Source organism: Lithobates pipiens, unplaced genomic scaffold, assembly GCF_037356315.1.
Source record: "Lithobates pipiens isolate NorthernLeopardFrog02 unplaced genomic scaffold, aLitPip1_a1.2 Scaffold_16, whole genome shotgun sequence".
Lineage (NCBI taxonomy): Eukaryota > Metazoa > Chordata > Amphibia > Anura > Ranidae > Lithobates > Lithobates pipiens.
In genome coordinates, this window is record NW_027507748.1 from 148546299 (window position 1) to 148566002 (window position 19704).

A 19704-nucleotide genomic window follows, 5' to 3' on the forward strand; every position below is an offset into this window, starting at 1 on the left:
GTTCAAATCCCATGGGTGCAACGGTGGCAGCACAGCAGGTACTACATGTCATACCCCCTGAACGAAGGTACCCACTATGGAGTGCGATGCCAGGGGTCGTTGGAATAAAAAAAAAAAGGCAGCCATGGCTGAGATTTGCCCCTTGATGGTGCTCAATGCCAATCTCTGGTCTACTCCTTGCTGGAGAAACAGCAGGATCCTTGCTATGGAAAAGGAACGCGGATGCCATCCTTTCTTCTCACACATGGAGATGTAGGCCTTCCAGGTATGATGGTACTTCCGAGAATAAGATTTCCGTGCCCTCAACATAGTTGGAATCACCGAGTCTGACAGACCCCGGTTCCTTAACACCTGGCTCTCAGTATCCATGCCGTTAAAGCCAGCGATGGTAAAGCAGGATGGAAAATTGGACCTTGAGATAGGAGGTCCTCTCGCAACGGCAGTCGCCAGGGAGCGTCTGCCACTAGACGCACAAGGGACGCTGAGGCCAATCTGGGGCAACCAGTATTACTGGGTTCCCCTTGGCTTCCACTCTGCGAAGCAGACATGGCAACAATTTCAGTGAAGGAAAGCCGGTACTGATCCCACGGAGCCACTAGCGCGTCTGACGCTTCTGCCCACGGATCTTTTGTCCTGGACACCTTTCCGATTGAGACGGGAGGCCAGTAGATCCACATCTGGTGTTCCCCACTTCAGGCACAGCAGCCTGAATGTCTCCGGATGCAATGGCCATTTTCCTGGGTCCAGCATCTGTCGACTCAGATAGTCTGCCTGCCAGTTTTCCACTCCCGGGATATAAATGAGCGACCTCCCGAGCAGCGGCTGAGCTTTTTGTTCCCCCTTGGTAATTTATGTATGCCACTGCCGTGGCGTTGTCCGACTGTATCGGATGCCCTTGAAGCCTCACCGACCATGTGTGGAGACACAGCCTGATCGCTCAATTCGAGCAGATTGATCGGCAACTCGGATTCTGTCGTCGACCAGAGGCCCTGAGTCGACTGAACCCCCATAACTCCACCCCAGCCGGATAGACTTGCGTCCATAGTGATCACCGTCCATTTCAGAGGAAGGAACGATTTTCCGGACTGAATCACCGGGGACATCAACCACCAGATCAGAGAGTCCCTGACTGCCTGGCTCACCTGGATCTGTCGATCTAGGGACAGCCGAGACTTGTCCCATTTTAACAAGATCTCCTTCTGCAGTACTCTGGTGTGGAACTGAGCACAGGGTACTGCCTCAAAAGGAGGCTACCATGAGTCCCAGTACTCGCATGCAAAACCGGAGCGAAGACCACTTGCGGTTCATCAGCAGTTTCACCGCGGACCTGAGAGTCTGCAATTTGTCTGAAGGGAGAAAAACTCTCTCTTCCCTGGAGTCCAACAGTAAACCTAGGTACTCCAAATGCTGGGTCGGCACAATCACCGACTTCTTTAGGTTCAACAGCCACTCAAATTCTTGCAGGGTCTGCATGATGATCGCCACATCCTCCTCTAAATCTGAGGCGGAAGATGCTCTCAGGAGATCATCTAGGTAGCCCACGATCACGATCCCACATTGTCTTAGCAACGCCAATACTGGAGCCAGTACCTTGGTAAAGACTAGGGGGGGCTGATGCCAGACCAAAAGGAAGAGCCACAAATTGGTAATGGGCTTCCTCGACTGCAAAACGCAGAAACTTTTGATGCCGAAGGCATATGGGTATGTGCAGGTACACATCCTGGATGTCCAAGGACGCCAGGGAGTCCCCCTTGATGGAGTGCAGCGACTACTGAGCGATCTGATTCCATTCTGAACCTCTGCACTTTTACAAAGTGATTGAGGGCTTTCAAGTCCAAGATCGGACGTACCCCTTCCTTCTTGGGAACCACAGATTTGAGTTGAATCCCTGGAAGCGTTCCGATTCCAGGAACTGGTACAATCACCCCGCGATTCAGCAAGTTCCTTACTGCCCCCAACAGGTCCTCCCGGCAAACCGGGGATACGGGTATGCTGGAGAGGAAGAATCCGTTAGGCGGCTAAGAGAGAAACTATCTCTAAACCTGTGGAAATCAGATCGCAGACCCATTAGTCGGATAACCGGGAGGAGCACCGGGCTGAAAACTCCCGAAGTCGACCCCCCCCCACCCGAGACATAGGTGGGGGCAAACCTTCATGCGGTAGCACTTTTGTTCACAGGCTTGCGGTTCCAGGGACATTTTTGACCGGGGGGACTGGGGACGTTTTGTCGAAGCACAGGGCAGACGAAAAAGCCGTTTGCGAGTGGGAAAAGAGGGCCCTTGCCTACGGCGTGGCTCCTTAGCTTTCCTGGCCTGTGGGAGTAGAGTACTCTTACCCCCAGTGGCATTTTTAATAAGGTCATCTAACGAGGCTCCAAAAAGCCGGTCGCCAAGGAAAGGAAGATCCGTCAGGGCTTTTTTGGATGCCTGGTCAGCAGACCAGCATTTTAGCCAAATCAGGCGCCTCAGCACCACAGCTGACACTGAAGCCCTGGATAACAGAGGGAGAGTATCCAGGGCCACGTTACAGGCATACTTAAGGTCTTGCACTAGTTGGTCTGCTAGTTCTACGTAGACAGGGGAGGCCTGTTGCTCTCCCAATTCGTGGTGCAAATGTTTTGCCCACTCAGTCAGTGTCTGCGACACAAGTGCGGATGCCAGTACAGGTCACACGGCTGACCCCACGTAAACAAGGAACGAGCCACCGCCTCGGCCTTCCTGTCCGTGGGATCCTTGAATGCAGGAGTCCCCTCAACCAGGATCGTGGTTACGTTATTTAACCTGGATACTAGGGGGTCCACGACCGGAGGAGCCGACCATTTCTTGAGAAGGCTTTCCTCAAGGTAACGCACCGCCATGTATTTGGGAAGCGCAAAAGGTCCATTGCGGGCGACCCCATTCCTTGTAAATGAACTTGTCAAAATAAGTCAGATACGGGAATACCTTAGGTAAACGTGCTGGCTTGCAGGACCCAAAAGGGACCAGTACATCAGCAGAGGAATCCGCTGGCTCCTGAATCATCAGGGTATCAAACACAGCTGTGATAAGTGCTCCAACTAGCGCTTTGTCACGCATGGACCCGGACGGGGACTCATCCTCACTGTCCAAACGGTCCTGGTCAGCATCATCTGACAAGACAGAGCAGGGGTCTCCGGCCTCAGCAGGACCTGAGTTTTCATCAGAGCTCTCCCCAGAGGACGGGGGGGGGGGGACGCTAGCACCGCCTCTATCTTGGCAACAAACTTATTGAGGACCGCCGTCAGGGTGTCTATAGGGACTGCGCAGTCCGCAGGTGACCCGGTTGCAATTGCCTGGATTTCAGGGGAAGAAAAACCAGTTTCTGAAGCCATGCTGACCCTACCCTGTCTGCCACCCAAAGGGGACTTAGGACAGTGACAGTCCCACTGACGCTAACTGAGGGGCTCTAACCCGCCGGACTCACCACCCTGAGTAGTTCCGCGCTGTATTACCGCAGTGCCTGTAGAACCCCAGTGCTCCCAGATGCATGAGGTACCAAAGCTGTGTCGGTGGCAGGCCATCAGAACGATCGATGAATGATTGCTGAGCGATCTGACACACGTGTCCAGATTACACAGAACAACCTCCCAGCGCTCTGTGATGACAAAACAGGAAGCTGAGGGCAAAGGGGCTGCTGCTAGAGCACAAAAACACAGTCCGGCTTCAGGAAAATGGCTGCCAGTGTTCTAATAGAGAATCACTAGCTTGAAGCCCAGAAGCATGTCTAACCCTTGCCCACACTTAAAATGGCCGCCGGCCAGCGCCATGAGTGGCAGACACAGCGCTGCACCAACACAGGGGCAAACCTCACAGGCATCCACCGGGACTAAGCTTCAGGACCCAGGCACCCCAGTAAGCCAAACCCCCAGGTGAAAGCCCACGACACACACACTGCTCAGTATCACAGCCCCCCCCCCCCGTGAGGGGGGAAAGGAGGGGAGTTAGGGACAGGGGAGAGAAGAGGGGGGTGAGGGGGGCCCCCAAATCAACCTCCCAGGGAATGCCCAGCTGCTCCACCCTGCCGAGACAGGGAGAGCTATACTTACCAGTCCTGAAGAGCTGGAAGACATTAAATGGTAGGCAACTCCTGATCAGCACGGGGAAGACTACTGGCACGGCATACTGTGACGCAGACATCAGTAGCCCGGTCATATGTATGCCCAGGAGCATAAAAGCTCACCGACCACCTCTGGAGCTGAGGTATGTCGTGGCCTGCTGAATGGTCGGACTGGGGAGACTACAAGGATAAGTGAACCAGCCTGTCACCCAGCTGGCTGTTGATAGAAGAAGATCACAGGATCATTCATCTTGCGCAAAAAGCAAAGCTTCTGCATCAAAAAAAAAAAAAAAAAAAACAACACAGGCCTATGGGCCCGCAGGGTTCCTAGGTGCATCTCCTTCACTAGGCAAAATAAATAGGAGTCTGCTTGGGCAGGCTGTGGGGGTTGTAGCCTAGGGACCACCCCCTGGGCAGAACTGAAAGTTCTGAAGTGTTGTATTACAACTTGCCTAGTAATCTCCAGTGATGGGGCTGACAACCCATTTTGTTACAGAGAGGAGCTGTGTCGGTCGGTGAATGTAAGAGAAAACACAAGGGTTTACAACCCCTTTAACTTTCTCTTCAGTAATCATCCAACAGTCTTTATCCCAATCAAATCAACCTCTCTCATATGTAAGGCTTAGCAAAATAGCCAATTCCATTGTTACAAGAGGAGTATGGTCTTTTAGAAATCCACCAGTCTGCATTGCTGGATCCCTGCTGCACTACCGTCAGTGGTTGCTAGGACGGCCAGCATTCTAGCAACCAATGACGTCACTTGTGTGCCCCGCCCTCTTCAGCAAGTTTCTCCAGCCAACTCCTGCCCATGCAGCACGCTTCTTCAAGCTCCCGCTTCCTGCCTGGCTACAAGAACTTGTCCATCAGGTACACATTTCTACCAATCTATAGGTGCAATGTGCTGGTTCACAACTCTGATGGGGGGGACCCGATAGGAGCACACTGATGGGGAAATCTGATCTATGGGGGCACACTGATGGAGGATAAATACTGATAAATTGCTATGGAAATTGCACATCTCATTTTTTGATAGACATACAATGATTACAATCTTTCCGATTCATAGCAAAAACTTGAGATTCGGACCTCAATTGGAAGAAAAAAAATTTGATTCATTGCAGGCAAGAGCAGCCAATTCTGAAACTATGAGCCGATTTAAGAGCAACCAGAAAAATAACCTTCTGCATCAAAGGAACGACCCCCGGTGGGTTCAAACAGATTTTAGCAATACAGAAAGTACCAAGATGCAGCCTTAACTGGTGGAAAAATGCATGTGACCCCATTTACAAAAGGCAAGCGCTGGAATGCAAGCAATAGGTCTCTGAAAAAGACTACTATGGTCAAAATCTGACCCTTGATCATACTTAATATCAATACCTGTCACCCCCAGATTGGAGAACACCAGGATGCGGCCAAACATTTATGGGAGGATGCAGTCACTGAGCCTCACACCTGGAAAAACAGGATTTCCAAGTCCTGTGGTAAATCTTCCTTTAAGTCACCTTCCGAGCCTTTAGCAGGGGAGGAACAATCGAATCAGGGACCCCTCTGTCTCTTAGGGCCCCGGCTTCAAGAGCCATTTTATCAAAGGCATCGACTGTAAAGAGGGATGGAAGATTAAACATTACGACAGAAGGTCGGGTCAATCTGGAAGGGTCCAATTTACAATATCAGAGTTTCCACATTCTCCTGGGCCAGGCTGATAAGAATTACCGGAATGCTTTGCACTCAAATCCATTGGAGCAATTATGGAAAACTGATCCCAGAGCATCAGCAGAGCATCCACCAGTAACACTCATGGATCCCAGGCCCTAGATATTAATCAGCCCAGTTTCACACTGAACCTAGACGCCAGATCGACAATTCTGGGTCCTCACCTTCTGCAGAGCGCCTTGAACAACTTCACATGAGCGGATGAAAGCCCTGAATAGGAGACCTAAGGAGGGTGTTCCCAGACCTGCAGAGATCAGTGTGAGAAGTGGATAGCCTGTTAGGAGGATTTGAGCTTTTGTGCTGCTTATAACCTGGCAGCCTGTCCATCTGGTGAGTGCAATATTTGCTCGCTTGGTGGAGGAAATTCACAACATTCATGGCATTTTAAAATTACTATAGAAGATGGACTATTCTGTCAGTGAATACTAACATTTTTGGGCATTGAAATTGTTACAGACCCTTTGTTTTTTTTTTGTTTTTTTTGTATAATTCTTTATTCAAAAGATTTTTTTCAATTAGAACCAGCATTTACAGTGCCTTGCGAAAGTATTCGACCCCCTTGAACTTTTCAACCTTTTGCCACATTTCAGGCTTCAAACATAAAGATATAAAATTTTAATTTTTTGTGAAGAATCACCAACAAGTGGGACACAATTGTGAAGTGGAACAAAATCTATTGGATATTTTAAACTTTTTTAGCAAATAAACTGAAAAGTGGTGCGTGCAAAATTTATTCGGCCCCTTTACTTTCAGATTTATCTTCCAACAAGACAATGATCCCAAACATACAGCAAAATCTACAAAGGAATGGTTCACAAATAAACGTATCCAGGTGTTAGAATGGCCAAGTCAAAGTCCAGACCTGAATCCAATCGAGAATCTGTGGAAAGAGCTGAAAACTGCTGTTCACAGACGCTCTCCATCCAACCTCACTGAGCTTGAGCTGTTTTGCAAGGAAGAATGGGCAAGAATTTCAGTCTCTCGATGTGCAAAACTGATAGAGACATACCCCAAGCGACTTGCAGCTGTAATCGCAGCAAAAAGTGGCTCTACAAAGTATTAACGCAAGGGGGCCGAATAATTTTGCACGCCCCACTTTTCATTTTTTTATTAGTTAAAAAAAGTTTCAAAAATCCAATAGATTTCGTTCCACTTCACAATTGTGTCCCACTTGTTGGTGATTCTTCACAAAAAATAAAAAAAATTTAAATCTTTATGTTGGAAGCCTGAAATCTGGCAAAAGGTTGAAAAGTTCAAGGGGGCCGAATACTTTCGCAAGGCACTGTACATAACAACCCTTTGGGGTTTTTTGTCACTATTGCATGTTATTTGTATGTTTCATATGTAGCGCTGCAATTCCTATATTTTTATTGGTTATAGGGTATGAGTGTATTGCTAGCACCTGGAGATTATTTCTTGAGCACTGACTGTTATTTCATTACTCCTGGACCAAGAGCTTGCCCAGAACTCCACCCCAGCCCACTTTCAGGACTCAAGACCCTCCAAGGACAGGAGGAGAAATTATTCTTCGCTATTCACCAAAGTGATCCAAATCAAAACAGTGCCTTGTTCTGGGGTGTAACTGTATTAGGGAATCCAACATTTGTGGCCTCCAGTCCCGTGCCGATAAAGACATTCAGTTGGAGGGGCCTAGAATGAAATTGTGTATAGAGAGCGGCCTCAAAAAGAAGGTTCCCATCTTTCCCGGGACCCTGCAAATCAAAATTGAGCACCGTGCTAAAAGGCTCTGGTAGCAGTGGACAAGCCAAACTGTAGGGTGATAAACTGAAAGTTGTGATCTTCCACTAAAAACCTTAGGAACAGTTGGAGAGGTAGAAATAATTGGATGTGCAGATAAGCATCCCTGATGTCCACAGATGCTAGTATAATCTCCCTGCTGGAGGGAAGAAACTATTGACCACATTGATTTTATCCAGGAGCTTTGGCTCCGAGAGAAACTTGTTGAGTCTCTTGAGATTCAGGATGGGACAAACATTGCCGTTTGATTTTGGCACCATGTAGAGACTGAAACCCCTAGTTTTCTGGGACTGGGATGAGCACTCTCCGAGATAGCAGGTGATCAGGTGCTCACAAAAAGAAAGTAGTTTTCTGGCAGATTCAAAGAAAAATGTAAAAACAAAGTGCGGAGGAGGATGGCTCTAAAATGTCAACTTGTAACCTCGAGCCACTATGTTCCAGACAAACTTGTTCGCAAAATCCCCCTACCAAACCCCCCCTCCCCGAGCGAGTAAGTGCAGCTCCTCACTGAAGAAGCATTTGTCTACCAGTTAAGAGGACTTTGGAGACCATGTCTTCTTGAAGAACTGGGTTGTGACTTTTGCTTGAGGCTGGCAAAAAAAAAAATGTTTTGGAAAGAGTGGCAGGTTTTTGTACCACAGGCTTGGACTTCTTTTTAAGTGACAATATGATACTCTTGCCCACAGTTAACTTTTGGACATGTTAATCCACTAAGACTAAACAATCACCCAGTGCAAGATTGAAAGTAAACTTTCAACCTGCTTTTTTACAAGGTAACTCGTCAGAGCACATGCGCAGGATTTGATGCCGGAAGTTTTGATCAGCTAAGACGAACAGGTGAGAGAGCTGTTGAACCTAGTCCATTAAGGCATTCCCCAAAAAAACATTGGCTTGAGGAAAAACCTTCAGGTATTTGCCCAACTCCGTATCCCTGCGGTCTGGGTTCCAATCCCTTGACATCCAACCAACCCAAACTTTGAGGCTTTGGAACAACTCCACAGCTGCAATCACAGGTTGCGAGGCTTTGGAACAACTCCACAGCTGCAATCACAGGTTGCGAGGCTTTGGAACAACTCCACAGCTGCAATCACAGGTTGCGAGGCTTTGGAACAACTCCACAGCTGCAATCACAGGTTGCGAGGCTTTGGAACAACTCCACAGCTGCAATCAGCGCTACACTTAGGTACTTTATGAATAAAACAAAATGATCTGTTTGTTGTGTTAGCTGCTACCATTAGCTTAGGCAACGCAGGGTTACGCTTTTTTTACACAACTTTTTTTCACCCCACAGGGGCATAAAGTCTATGAATAAAGCCTCAAGACATTTGTCTGAAGCATCCTTAAAAACCACAACCCTGTCCACTGAATCCATCAGTTTTATTGATATAGGAAGCCATTAGGATCCACCTCAGGTATACTTAATTTCTTTGTGATCTCCATTTCTATGCAGTAATGTTGAGCAAATTGCTTTGGTGAAACAAACCATTTCAGGGTGAGCCCAGTCCACGTAGAACATCCCTTAAAGTGTGCAGTATATTACTCCAACATATTTCATATTTCTGATTCCAGAAAGCTGCAACTCAGTAATGGCAGATAAGAACACTTTCCTTGATAAAAAGGAACTAGAGGAAGATGTCCCAGAGGTAGTGGAAAGGCCAGACAAGTGAAAGGAATCAGAGCCACATGAAACAGACCCCCAAGGAATAGAGTGCCAGGGAATCTATGCATAATTCCCTCTCTAGCTGATAAAGGAATTTGGGAACCCACTTTCCCCCTGATCCCCTCCTCTCTGCCATCACTGAGACATGGCCTGCTCATAATAGAGTAATGAAGAATGCGAATTAGCAGGAGCAGTCAGTTGAGAGAAGTGGGTGCTATTACAATTGGTAAGACACCAGTGCTAGCGACACCCAAAATAAATAAAAAAGGGTAGAGACTGTGTCCCAGTTAGAGCTGTAAACAGACTTTTTTTTTATCTTAATTATGCATTAAGATAATATGCCTTTTGTGTATAGCAGCCTCCCCAGCACCCCCTAATACTTACCTGAGCCCTATCTTTGTCTAACGATGCTTACGAATCTCTCTGCCTCCTGATTGGCAGAGACACAGCAGTAGCACGATTGGCTCCTGCAGCTGTCAGTTAGCCAATCAGGAGGGGGCAGGGCCGCAGCTCTGTCTGAATGGACACACGGAGCTGCAGCAGGCCTTGGGTGCCCCCCATAGCAAGCTGCTTGCTGTGGGGGCACTACACAGAAGGGAGGGGCCAGGAGCAACAAAGAGGCATCTGAGAAGATGAGGATCCAGGCTGCTCTGTGCAAAACCAACCCTGCACAGAGCAGGTATGTATAACAGGTTTGTTATTTAAAGCGGACCTCCACCCTGAAGTGGAAGTTCCGCTCATCTGATCCCTCCCCCCCTCCGGTGACACAATCAGCACCTTTCAGGGGGGTGCAGTTACCTGGATAATCCAGGTATCTGCACCCACTTCCGGGACAAGACCGCCGCAGACGACCCCGCCCCCCCCCCGTTGTGTTCTGGGAACACACAGTTCCCAGGACACAGCGGGGACTAGTAGACGCGCGCAGCGCAGTAGGGAACTGGGTAGTGAAGCCGCAATCCTTTACTTCCCGATTCCCTGACAGAGGATGGCGGAGGGGGCAGCAGAGAGACGAACGATTGCGCGTCATCTGCCACCGACATCGCTGGACCCTGGGACAGGTAAGTGTCAATTTATTAAAAGTCAGCAGCTGCTATATTTGTAGCTGCTGGCTTTTAATATTTTTTTTAAAAAAGGTGCAGTTTCCTCTTTAAGAAAAAACAAAACAAAAAACAAACACACAAGACTTTACAATCACTTTAACCACTTTCAGACCGGACCATTTTCCTGGCTTAAGACCAGACCACTTTTTGTGATTCGGCACTGCGTCGCTTTAACTAACAATTGCGCGGTCTTGCGACGTGGCTCCCAAACAAAATTGGCGTCCTTTTTTTCCCACAAATAGAGCTCTCTTTTGGTGGTATTTGATCACCCCTGCGTTTTTTTTTTGCGCTATAAACAAAAATAGAGCGACAATTTTGAAAAAAAAAAACGCATTTTTTACTTTTTGTTATAATAAATATCCCCCAAAAATACATTTAAAAAAAAAAAACATTTTTTCCCTCAGTTTAGGCCAATACGTATTCTTCTACATATTTTTGGTTAAAAAAATAAATAAAAAATAAATAAAAAAAAATCGCAATCGTTTGGTTTGCGCAAAAGTTATAGCGTTCACAAAATAGGGGATAGTTTTATGGCATTTTTATTAATACATTTTTTTTTTACTAGTAATGGCAGCGATCAGCGATTTTTATTGTGACTGTGACATTAAGGCGGACACAGCGGACATTTTTGACACATTTTTGGGACCATTGTCATTTATACAGCAATCAGTGCTATACAAATGCTGTGATTCCTGTGTAAATGACACAGGCAGTGAAGGGGTTAACCAGGGGTGGCAGTGTAGGGATTAAGTGTTCCTAGGGGCGTGCTACTAACTGGGGGGGGCTTTGTGTTAGTGAACACTGATCTCTGCTCCAATCACATGGAGCAGAGATCAGCATCACTTGTTGCTAGGCAGAACGGGGAGATGCTGTTTACAATGGCATCTCCCCGTTCGACGATCGCGGGTATCCCCACGGCGATAGAGTCCACGGGACCCGCGACCGGGCCCGTGTACATCGGCGTGCACCGGTCGGGAACTGGTTAAGTCCTGCCTTTGTTTACCAGTGGTCTATATCCCTTTAGAATAGTGTTTTGTTTTGTTTTAATCTCAATATTGCAGTACTCATAAGACTTCAGTAGTAATGAACAGCTGTCGGAGAACATTGTTCCTGTTACCGGCCTGGATTGTCATGTGAAACTTCAATATGGTGGACGCTGGCCAACTCTGCTGCTCCTGTAAGCTCACTGACCCATATTGCGCCTGTTTGCGCATACCCTTGTACAACAGGCAGGTTTTGGGAGTGAGAAGCAATCTTACATTGGTGCCAAGAGTCTCTAGGACAGCCTCTAAGCTCTTTGAGTGCTATATAGTGCTTGGGGTGGCCAGAATGGTAAACAGAACAAATCAAGAGTGTAAATCACTCTGGGGGCACAGACAGCAACAAAGACTGACAGGTGTTCTTACAGGCTCTGTGCACTGCCTTTCACACCCCCTCTACCCAAGCTGTCTTGGTTGATAGGTGTTTTTGGATACCTAGGTAGGTGTGTGGAGCTAGCCACCTTCTTTAAACAACTATAATCACTTTCCCCATATCTATTCCTCCACAAGGTAAAACCTGGTTGAGCACCACACATCAGCCTCTGCCCTAATGGAACAAAAAAAAAAAAAAAAAAAAAAAAAAAAACACATGTAACCCAAACAAAAATGACTCACATCACTTGGACTTAGATTATCCACGCCATTACACTTCTGACTGTCCCTGCTCTGGCAGCCTGATGGAGTTGGATGAATCCATATCTCAACTCGAGTGGCATACTCCGTAGTGTGCCAAAACGTGGTACTCGGTCCTTGATGGCTGAAAGCTGCATCCACATCCTTCTTTTGCTTTTGTTCCATCTGCTCAGCCTAAAGTGCAATAATAAAGCAATTATGAAGGACTTACCAAATTTCCAGCAAGTTTAAAATAAAAATTGACATCCTGAAATCTCCAGAATTTCTTTGGTGCTAATTTTATTTTGAATCAGTCAAAATGCCATAAACAAAAATTTAAGTACTACATGGGGCAGTGTCAGGCAATCACGCCTACATGTGGGTCAGAAATGCTCATTATAGTTCTAATAACGATTTGGTGCAGGAAAAAATAAATAAAATAAAAAAAAAAACTTTGAAGCAATGTTTTTTCCACCATAGAAAAGGAGGTCAATCTTCCACATGTAAAATGCCTCACAAGTCAGTCTAAAAAAAAAAAAAAAAAAATAATTGTCTCCGTTATAAAATCGGTAACCATGTTTTTAGAAATCTTTCAGGACAGAAACATGATAGATCTTTCCTGTATCCTGTACAGGGAGGAACAAAAAAACATTTTCCACTTCCCTCGGGTAGAGATTAAGAAAAATTACTTCCACCAGTGCACACAAGGTAAGAGAAAGGAAAGGGAAAAAAAAAAAAAAAACGCATGCCCGAAATCCAGGGTGCAGATTAGGCATGTTGTCTTGGAAGATTCATAGAGAAACCATTAGCAATAAGACTCACTGGGAATTTCCCCGGTCATTTTCCAGGACAACAACCAGAGGGGGAAAAAAAAAAGGGGGGGGGGGGGTTGGGAGGGAGCAGAGAGGGTAACTCCAACTCTGTAGTGCTTAATAAAAAATAAAAAAAAATAAAAGTATCTTGACTAGACCAAGTAGCTGCTCTGCAGATCTGTTCAATCAAAGTCACAACATGAGGTTTACAGGGATCTGTCAAAATGGGGCTTTAAAAGAAAGAAAAAAAATAGGGAACTATGCTCCGAATCAAGCGAAGAATATAGCCAGTATAATCCAACTGGCAATAGTGACTCGAGGCCTCCAAAAACTTTTCAAACTACTAAACAATAGCAAAACACAGGGCTAAATCTTATGAATGCCCTGGTCATCTGTAAATATCTCAGAAAACATTGTCAATCATCAAGAGAAGTGAAGTGCTCTTCCGTTTGAACTTGTGGATCAATTCAAAAAGAGGGCAGGACAATCTTGTGGGCCCTATGAAATACTGTGGCTACTTTAGACAGATGCATAGCAAAGGATTTGAGTACTACCTTGTCTGGAAGAATAACTAAATAGGGTTCTATAATAAAAGGGGAAGGCCTGTAAATACAACTATTCTGCCTGAAAGCAGATTTCCAGGTTTCCTGCGACTTTTGTTTGGACCAAACCAGTCCAAATTAACTAATTCCTTCACCAAGTGCTACACTGGCTCTAAGTACTGTATGAACTGAATGTAGCTTCAGATATATACAGTACACAGTGCTGGATTCCAGTTGTGAGAGAGACTTGCCCGAGCCAGAGAGCATGATGCCATCAGCCTGCTCCCTCCAACTCAGCCAATCAGAGAAAGCTTTGTATTCATTTGCCACTTAGGCCAATCAGGTAACACTTTTTATTCATTCAGAAAATTAAAAGCATTAACTAATCGGCACCCGTGATGAGCAACCAAACTCCAGCGTTCAGAATACATCAGGTTGACTGTTTAGTATGGGACCCGGAAGCAAGTTGAGATTGCTGGAGTAGTGGTGTCTACTTCAGCGATTTCCAGCCCTCAGGGGCATTAGCCAGGTCGATATCTCTCTCGCGCGAATGTAAAAACTTTATTAAATGGCCACCTTATGCTAAAAATATTATTAGCATAGCTCCATTAGGGCAAAGGCTGATGTGTGGCCTAAAGGCACACATTTAGTTTTGCATTCATTTTTAGTCTAAAGCCCCATACACATTAGATTGTCTGCAGATTTTTGCCTTCAGAGGTACCAAAACCATATAATACGAGGTCAAACCTTAAGAGTTTAAATTTGTATGCAAGACCCTTGCACTAAATGGTTTTGGCAAATCTGAAGACAAAAATCTGCAATAAAGGAAGTCCTGTTCACAAAAACCATCCACATTCATACATAAGGCTTATGTTCTGCAAAAGAGAGACGCATTAGAAGTGCATAATGTACTGAAGATGATGAACTTCTGTTTAACTTCCCATGAAATATATTTTACTTTGTTTTTATTATCTTATTGCTTTTAATGTTCCAGCGTGTTAAAAAAAACAAAAAACAAAAAAAAAAAAAAAAAAAAAAAAAAAAAAACACCAAAGACTTTTGCCTCTAAAGCTTTTTGCAATTTTTCTAGTGTTAAATAAGGTTTCTTGAAGCCAGTTAAAGAAATTAAGCATTTTCTAACAGCTCCGGTTACCGAGTCAAACCTTAAAGATCTACAAGTAAAGATTATAGATCATTCACTTCCTTAGAATAGATTTACAGTGCCTTCAACACCAATAAAATGAAGCATCTTACCTTGCGTTTAGTTTCTTCAAACAAGTTTATAAGACTCTCCTTGGCAGTCAGGATCGGGTTGCTGGCAGCCAAGCTTCGCATGTAGTAATAAACGGCATCCAGTTTCCTCCTCTGCAGCACAGGCAAACAGTTCAATTTACATTTAACATATAAAAAAAATAAAAAATAAAAAAATAAAAATAAAATAAGCAAATCCCAAATTACAGACAGCACAAGATTAAGTTCAAATTAGACACCTCCCTACCTCCCAAACACTGTCACACACAAATGCATGTGTCAGTTACACATTGGTGCCGATTTACTAAAAAATTTGTTCACTTTGGAAAGGGAAGGTTAATGAATAGAGGTGAAGCTCTGTTTACTTTGAGAACCCAAATGTGTACTACCATTAGTCTCACTTTTACTTTCCACACACATAAATTGGGTATTCAAAGTCAATACAGGTTCACCTTATTCATCAACATTCACTGTGCAATGAGTTTTTAATGAGAATATTGACAAACCCTATAGATTGACAGACATTTTTTCTAATTTTATCGCTCTTAAGTGTCCCTCAAAGATAAATAACTAAAAGAAATTCATATGACTACAGCTAAAAAAAAATAAAAAAAAAATAAAAAAAATTAAAAATAAAAATATTGTTTAATTGTGTGGTTTTAGCAAGTACGTGTGACTATATATAGCCAGAATAATCCCTGGGGGACCAGAATTCCAACAAGCTGTATAACGATTCCATATTTCTGTCAATATCTTCAAAGTTTTGCCCTGCCATTCATCAATTCAATGCCAGAATATCAATGGCCAAAAAAAGTTCTTACACTTGAGTGTTGAATGGGGGGGTTAAAGCTTGGAGAGAAGGCCCAATAAGAGTAATTTCTGCATACCTCTAATCTACATATGTTCGAGTACAGTACAGGACACAGGGTGAGAATCCATAGAACCTGGGTTATAGGCTTGTACCAGCAAGGTGGCTGGACACTGGCAAGCTTTTGGAGGACACGTCCTCTGGGTGTCTCCCCTATAATCGTACCCCAGTCCTGAGTCCTCAGTTTTGTAGAAAACAATGCAGATTAACCAAGGAATACTAAAGAAGCCAGAATGGCCTGTGTCCTGTACTCAAAGATATAGAATTTTTCAGGCAAGTCAATATTACTCTTAAAGCAGTTGTATGCCCTGGACGAAAAAAAAAAAAAAACCTGCAAGGCAAAAGGCATAATGAGCTAGTGTACACAGCATACTACTTCATTATGAAATACCTACCTTAGAACAAAGCGTCCGCACCGCCTCCCGGTCACTGCTGAGGGAGCTGACATGTTCCCTCTGCATTTCTTCTGGGTTCACGGCTCCGGCCATGCGAGTGGCCAGAGCTGCAATGACCTCACTCCCGCGCATGCATGCAGGAGTTTTCGTTCTGGCAAGGAGCTCTGAATTTCCGTAAGCATCTGCCGGACCTTCAGAGCGCATGCACCGCTGACATCAGTGGCTGCATGCACGGTGAAAACCTTACAGTTTTAGGAGATTATTATATTATTTTACCTACAGATAAGGCTATGCAAGTGGGGTATACAACTGCATTAAATTCTACAGTACAGAACACAGGCCGAGTATTCTTAGACCCTGGGAAGTCGCCAAGCAATGAAAGAAAAGGACAGGCAACAACTAGGCAAAATACTCTGCCAACAGACTCAATAACATAAGTCAGAAGACTTAACTTCAGAGTGCCGCTGTAAGAACCTTGCGGCCCAAAGCTGCATCCGCAGAAGATTATCCACCTGGTAGAACTTTGAAAAGGTATCCAACAAGGCGAAAGCCTTACAAAAGCTGGGCTACAGATGCCTGGTACCGGAATGTCCAGGAAACTCCCACTGACCTGGAGAAACTTCTTAAGGGGAGCGAAAATCAAGAGGAGATGCCAAAAGTAGTATAGAATTGTGCAGAGGGGCCTTGATGCAAGATATAGTACACTTTGAATAAAGGGCTTTTGAGAAGGGAAAGCAGCATCAGGTTATTAAAAAAAAAAAAAAAAAGAATTGATAAAAGGTCAAAACCTGTCCTTTCAAAGCAATTAACCACTTGACCTCCGGAGAATTTAACCCCTCTCCCCTTTAATGACCAGACCATTTTTTGCTATACGGCACTGCGTTGCTTTAAAGCGGGAGTCCGCCGGGACTCCGCATTTTTTTTTTTTTTTTTTTTTTAAAAGCCAGCAGCTACAAATACTGCAGCTGCTGACTTTTAAAATAGTGACACTTACCTGTCCAGCGCGCCCGCAATGTCGGCACCCGAAGCCGATCTCTAGATCGTCTCTCGGGTTCTGCCGCCGCCATCTTGGGTATGGGAATCAGGAAATGGAGCCTTTCGGCTTCATTCCCCGGTTCCCTACTGCGCATGCGCGAGTTGCGCTGCGCAATAAGGACGGTCCCCGCTGCCTCTGGGATCTGTGCGTTTCCCAGCAGGCAGCGGGGCACTTGCGGAAAGGGGCGGGCACTTGCGGAAAGGGGTGTAATCTACGCCCCTTTCCGCAGAGAGCTATACCGGAAGTGGGTGCAGATACCTGTACTGTACAGGTATCTGCACCCCCCTCCCCCCTGAAAGGTGCCAATTGTGGCGCCGGAGGGGGGGAGGGTTCCAATGAGCGGAAGGTCCACTTTAGGGTGGACCTCCGCTTTAACTGACAAATGCGCGGTCATGCAACACTGTACCCAAATAAAGTTTATATCAGGTTTTTCCCACAAATAGAGCTTTTGGTGGTATTTGATCACCACAGCGGGTTTTTTTGTTTGTTTTTTGCACTATAAAGCAACAAAATACAGACAATTTTTTTTCCTTACCAAAATAAATAAAATAAAAAATTAATTTAATCCAATATGTATTCTGCTACATATTTTTGGTTAAAAAAAAATCCCAATAAGCATATAGATAGTTTATACACACTATAATTTTTGTGCAAACCAATGTTTTATATAGTGGGATATTTAGTTATTTATTTATTCATTTTAGTAATGGTGGTGATCAGCGACTTAGCAGGACTGCGATAAACGAAACACTGACACTTTGTGGGAACCAGTGACACTAATGCAGTGATCAGTGCAAAAAATATGCACTGTCACTATACTAAGAACACTAGGTGGGAAGGGGGTTAAACATCTAGGACAATCAAATGGTTAACAGGGTGCCTAGCCAGTGATTTACTGTACTATGTGTGCCGCTTTTAATCAGGGAAGAGATGGATATTTGCTGGAACCCAAAATCCATGCCTCACCCTGTCCAGGACAGAGCTCTGCCTTGTTTGTTTACATAGGCAGAGCATATTTTTAATATTTATATATATATATATATATATATATATATATATATATATATATATCACATACACATTATCTCACAAGTGATTACACCCCCCTCACATCTCTGTAAATATTTTATTATATCTTTTCATCTTACAACACTGAAGAAATTACACTTTGCTACAATGTAAAGTAATGAGTGTACAGCTTTTATAACAGTGTAAATTTGCTGTCCCCTCAAAATAACTGAGCACCCAGCCATTAAGGTCTAAACTGCTTGCAACAAAAAAGTGAATACACCCCTAAGTGAAAATGTCAAAATTTGGACCCAATTCGTTAGTGTTAAAAGGTCCCAGGTGTGAATGGGAAGTGGGTGTGTTAAATTTGGTGTTATTGCTCTCACTCTCTCATACTGGTCACGGGAAGTTCAACATGGCACCTCATGGCAAAGAATTTTTGTTCTACATAAAGAGGGCCTAGGCTACAAGAAGATTGCAAAGACCCTGAAACTGAGCTGCAGTGCGGTGGCAAAGATGATATAGTAGTTTAACTAGGTCAGGTTCCACTCAGAACAGGCCTCATCATGGTCGACCAAAGGAGTTGAGTGAACACGCTCCGTGTCATATTCAGAGGTCGTCTTTGGGAAAAAGACGTGAGTGCTGCCAGCATTGCTGCAGAGGTTGAAGGGGTGGGGGGTCAGCCTGTTAGTGCTGAGACCATACGCCGCACACTGAATCAAATTGGTATGCATGGCTGTTCCAAAAGGAAGCCTCTTCTAAAGATGATACACAAGAAAGCCTGTGAACAGTTTGCAGATGACAAGTAGACTAAAGACATGGATTACTGGAACCATGTCCTGTGGTCTCATGAGAACAAGATAAACTTATTTGGTTCAGATGGTGTCAAGCGTGTGTGGCAGCAACCAGGTGAGAAGTACAAAGGCAAGTGTGTCTTGCCTACAGTCAAGCATGGTGGTGGGAGTGTCATGGTCTGGGGCTGTATGAGTGCTGCCGACACTGGGGAGCTACAGTTCATTGAGGGAACCATGGATGCCAACATGTACTGTGACATTCTAAAGCAGAGCATGATCCCCTCTCTTCAAAGTCTGGGCCGCAGGGAAGTATTCCAACATGACAACGACCCCAAACACACCTCTGACACGACCACTGCCTTGCTAAAGAAGCTGAGGGTAAAGGTGAAGGAATGATCAAGCATGTCTCCAGACCTAAACCCTATTGACCATCTTTGGGGCATCCTCAAAATGGAAGGTGGAGGAGTGCAATGTCTAACATCCACCAGCTCTGTGATGTCATCATGGAGGAGTGGAAGAGGACTCCAGGTCAAACCTGTGAAGCTATAGTGAACTCCATGCCCAAGAGGGTTAAGGCAGTGCTGGAAAATAATGGTGGCCACACAAAATATTGACACTTTGGGCCCAATTTGGACATTTTCATGTAGGGGTGTACTCACTTTTGTTGCCAGTGGTTTAGACATTAATGGCTGTGTGTTGCGTTATTTTGAGGGGACAGCAAATTTACACTGTTATACAAGCTCTTCATTCACTACTTTACATTGTAGAAAAGTGTAATTTCTTCAGTGTTTTCACATGAAAACATAAAATAAAATATTTACAAACATGTGAGGGGTGTACTCACTTTGTGAGATACTGTACACACACACTATTCTGCACAGAAGGGCCGCCCTAGCAGTAAATCTGCTATAGGGCAGTCCTTAACCAGTTCCCGACCAGCGCACGCCGATGTACGTCGGCAGAATGGCACGGGCAGGCAAATGGGTGTACCTGTACGTCCCTTTAAATTTGCCGTTGTAAACGGCATCTCCCCGTTCTGCC

The 19704-nt window shown here is 45.0% G+C and overlaps 1 protein-coding gene across 1 annotated transcript in view; it reads right to left on the reverse strand.

Annotated features, from left to right (window-relative positions):
• Positions 1-19704, reverse strand: part of SMG6 (SMG6 nonsense mediated mRNA decay factor) — a 479367-nt gene that overhangs the window by 406935 nt on the left and 52728 nt on the right. Inside the window, exons 7-8 of the mRNA XM_077480585.1 lie at positions 14566-14676; positions 11961-12152 (exon numbers count right to left, since the gene is read on the reverse strand). Coding sequence (XP_077336711.1) covers positions 11961-12152; positions 14566-14676 — 303 coding nt within the window. The remainder of the gene's footprint in view (positions 1-11960; positions 12153-14565; positions 14677-19704) is intronic.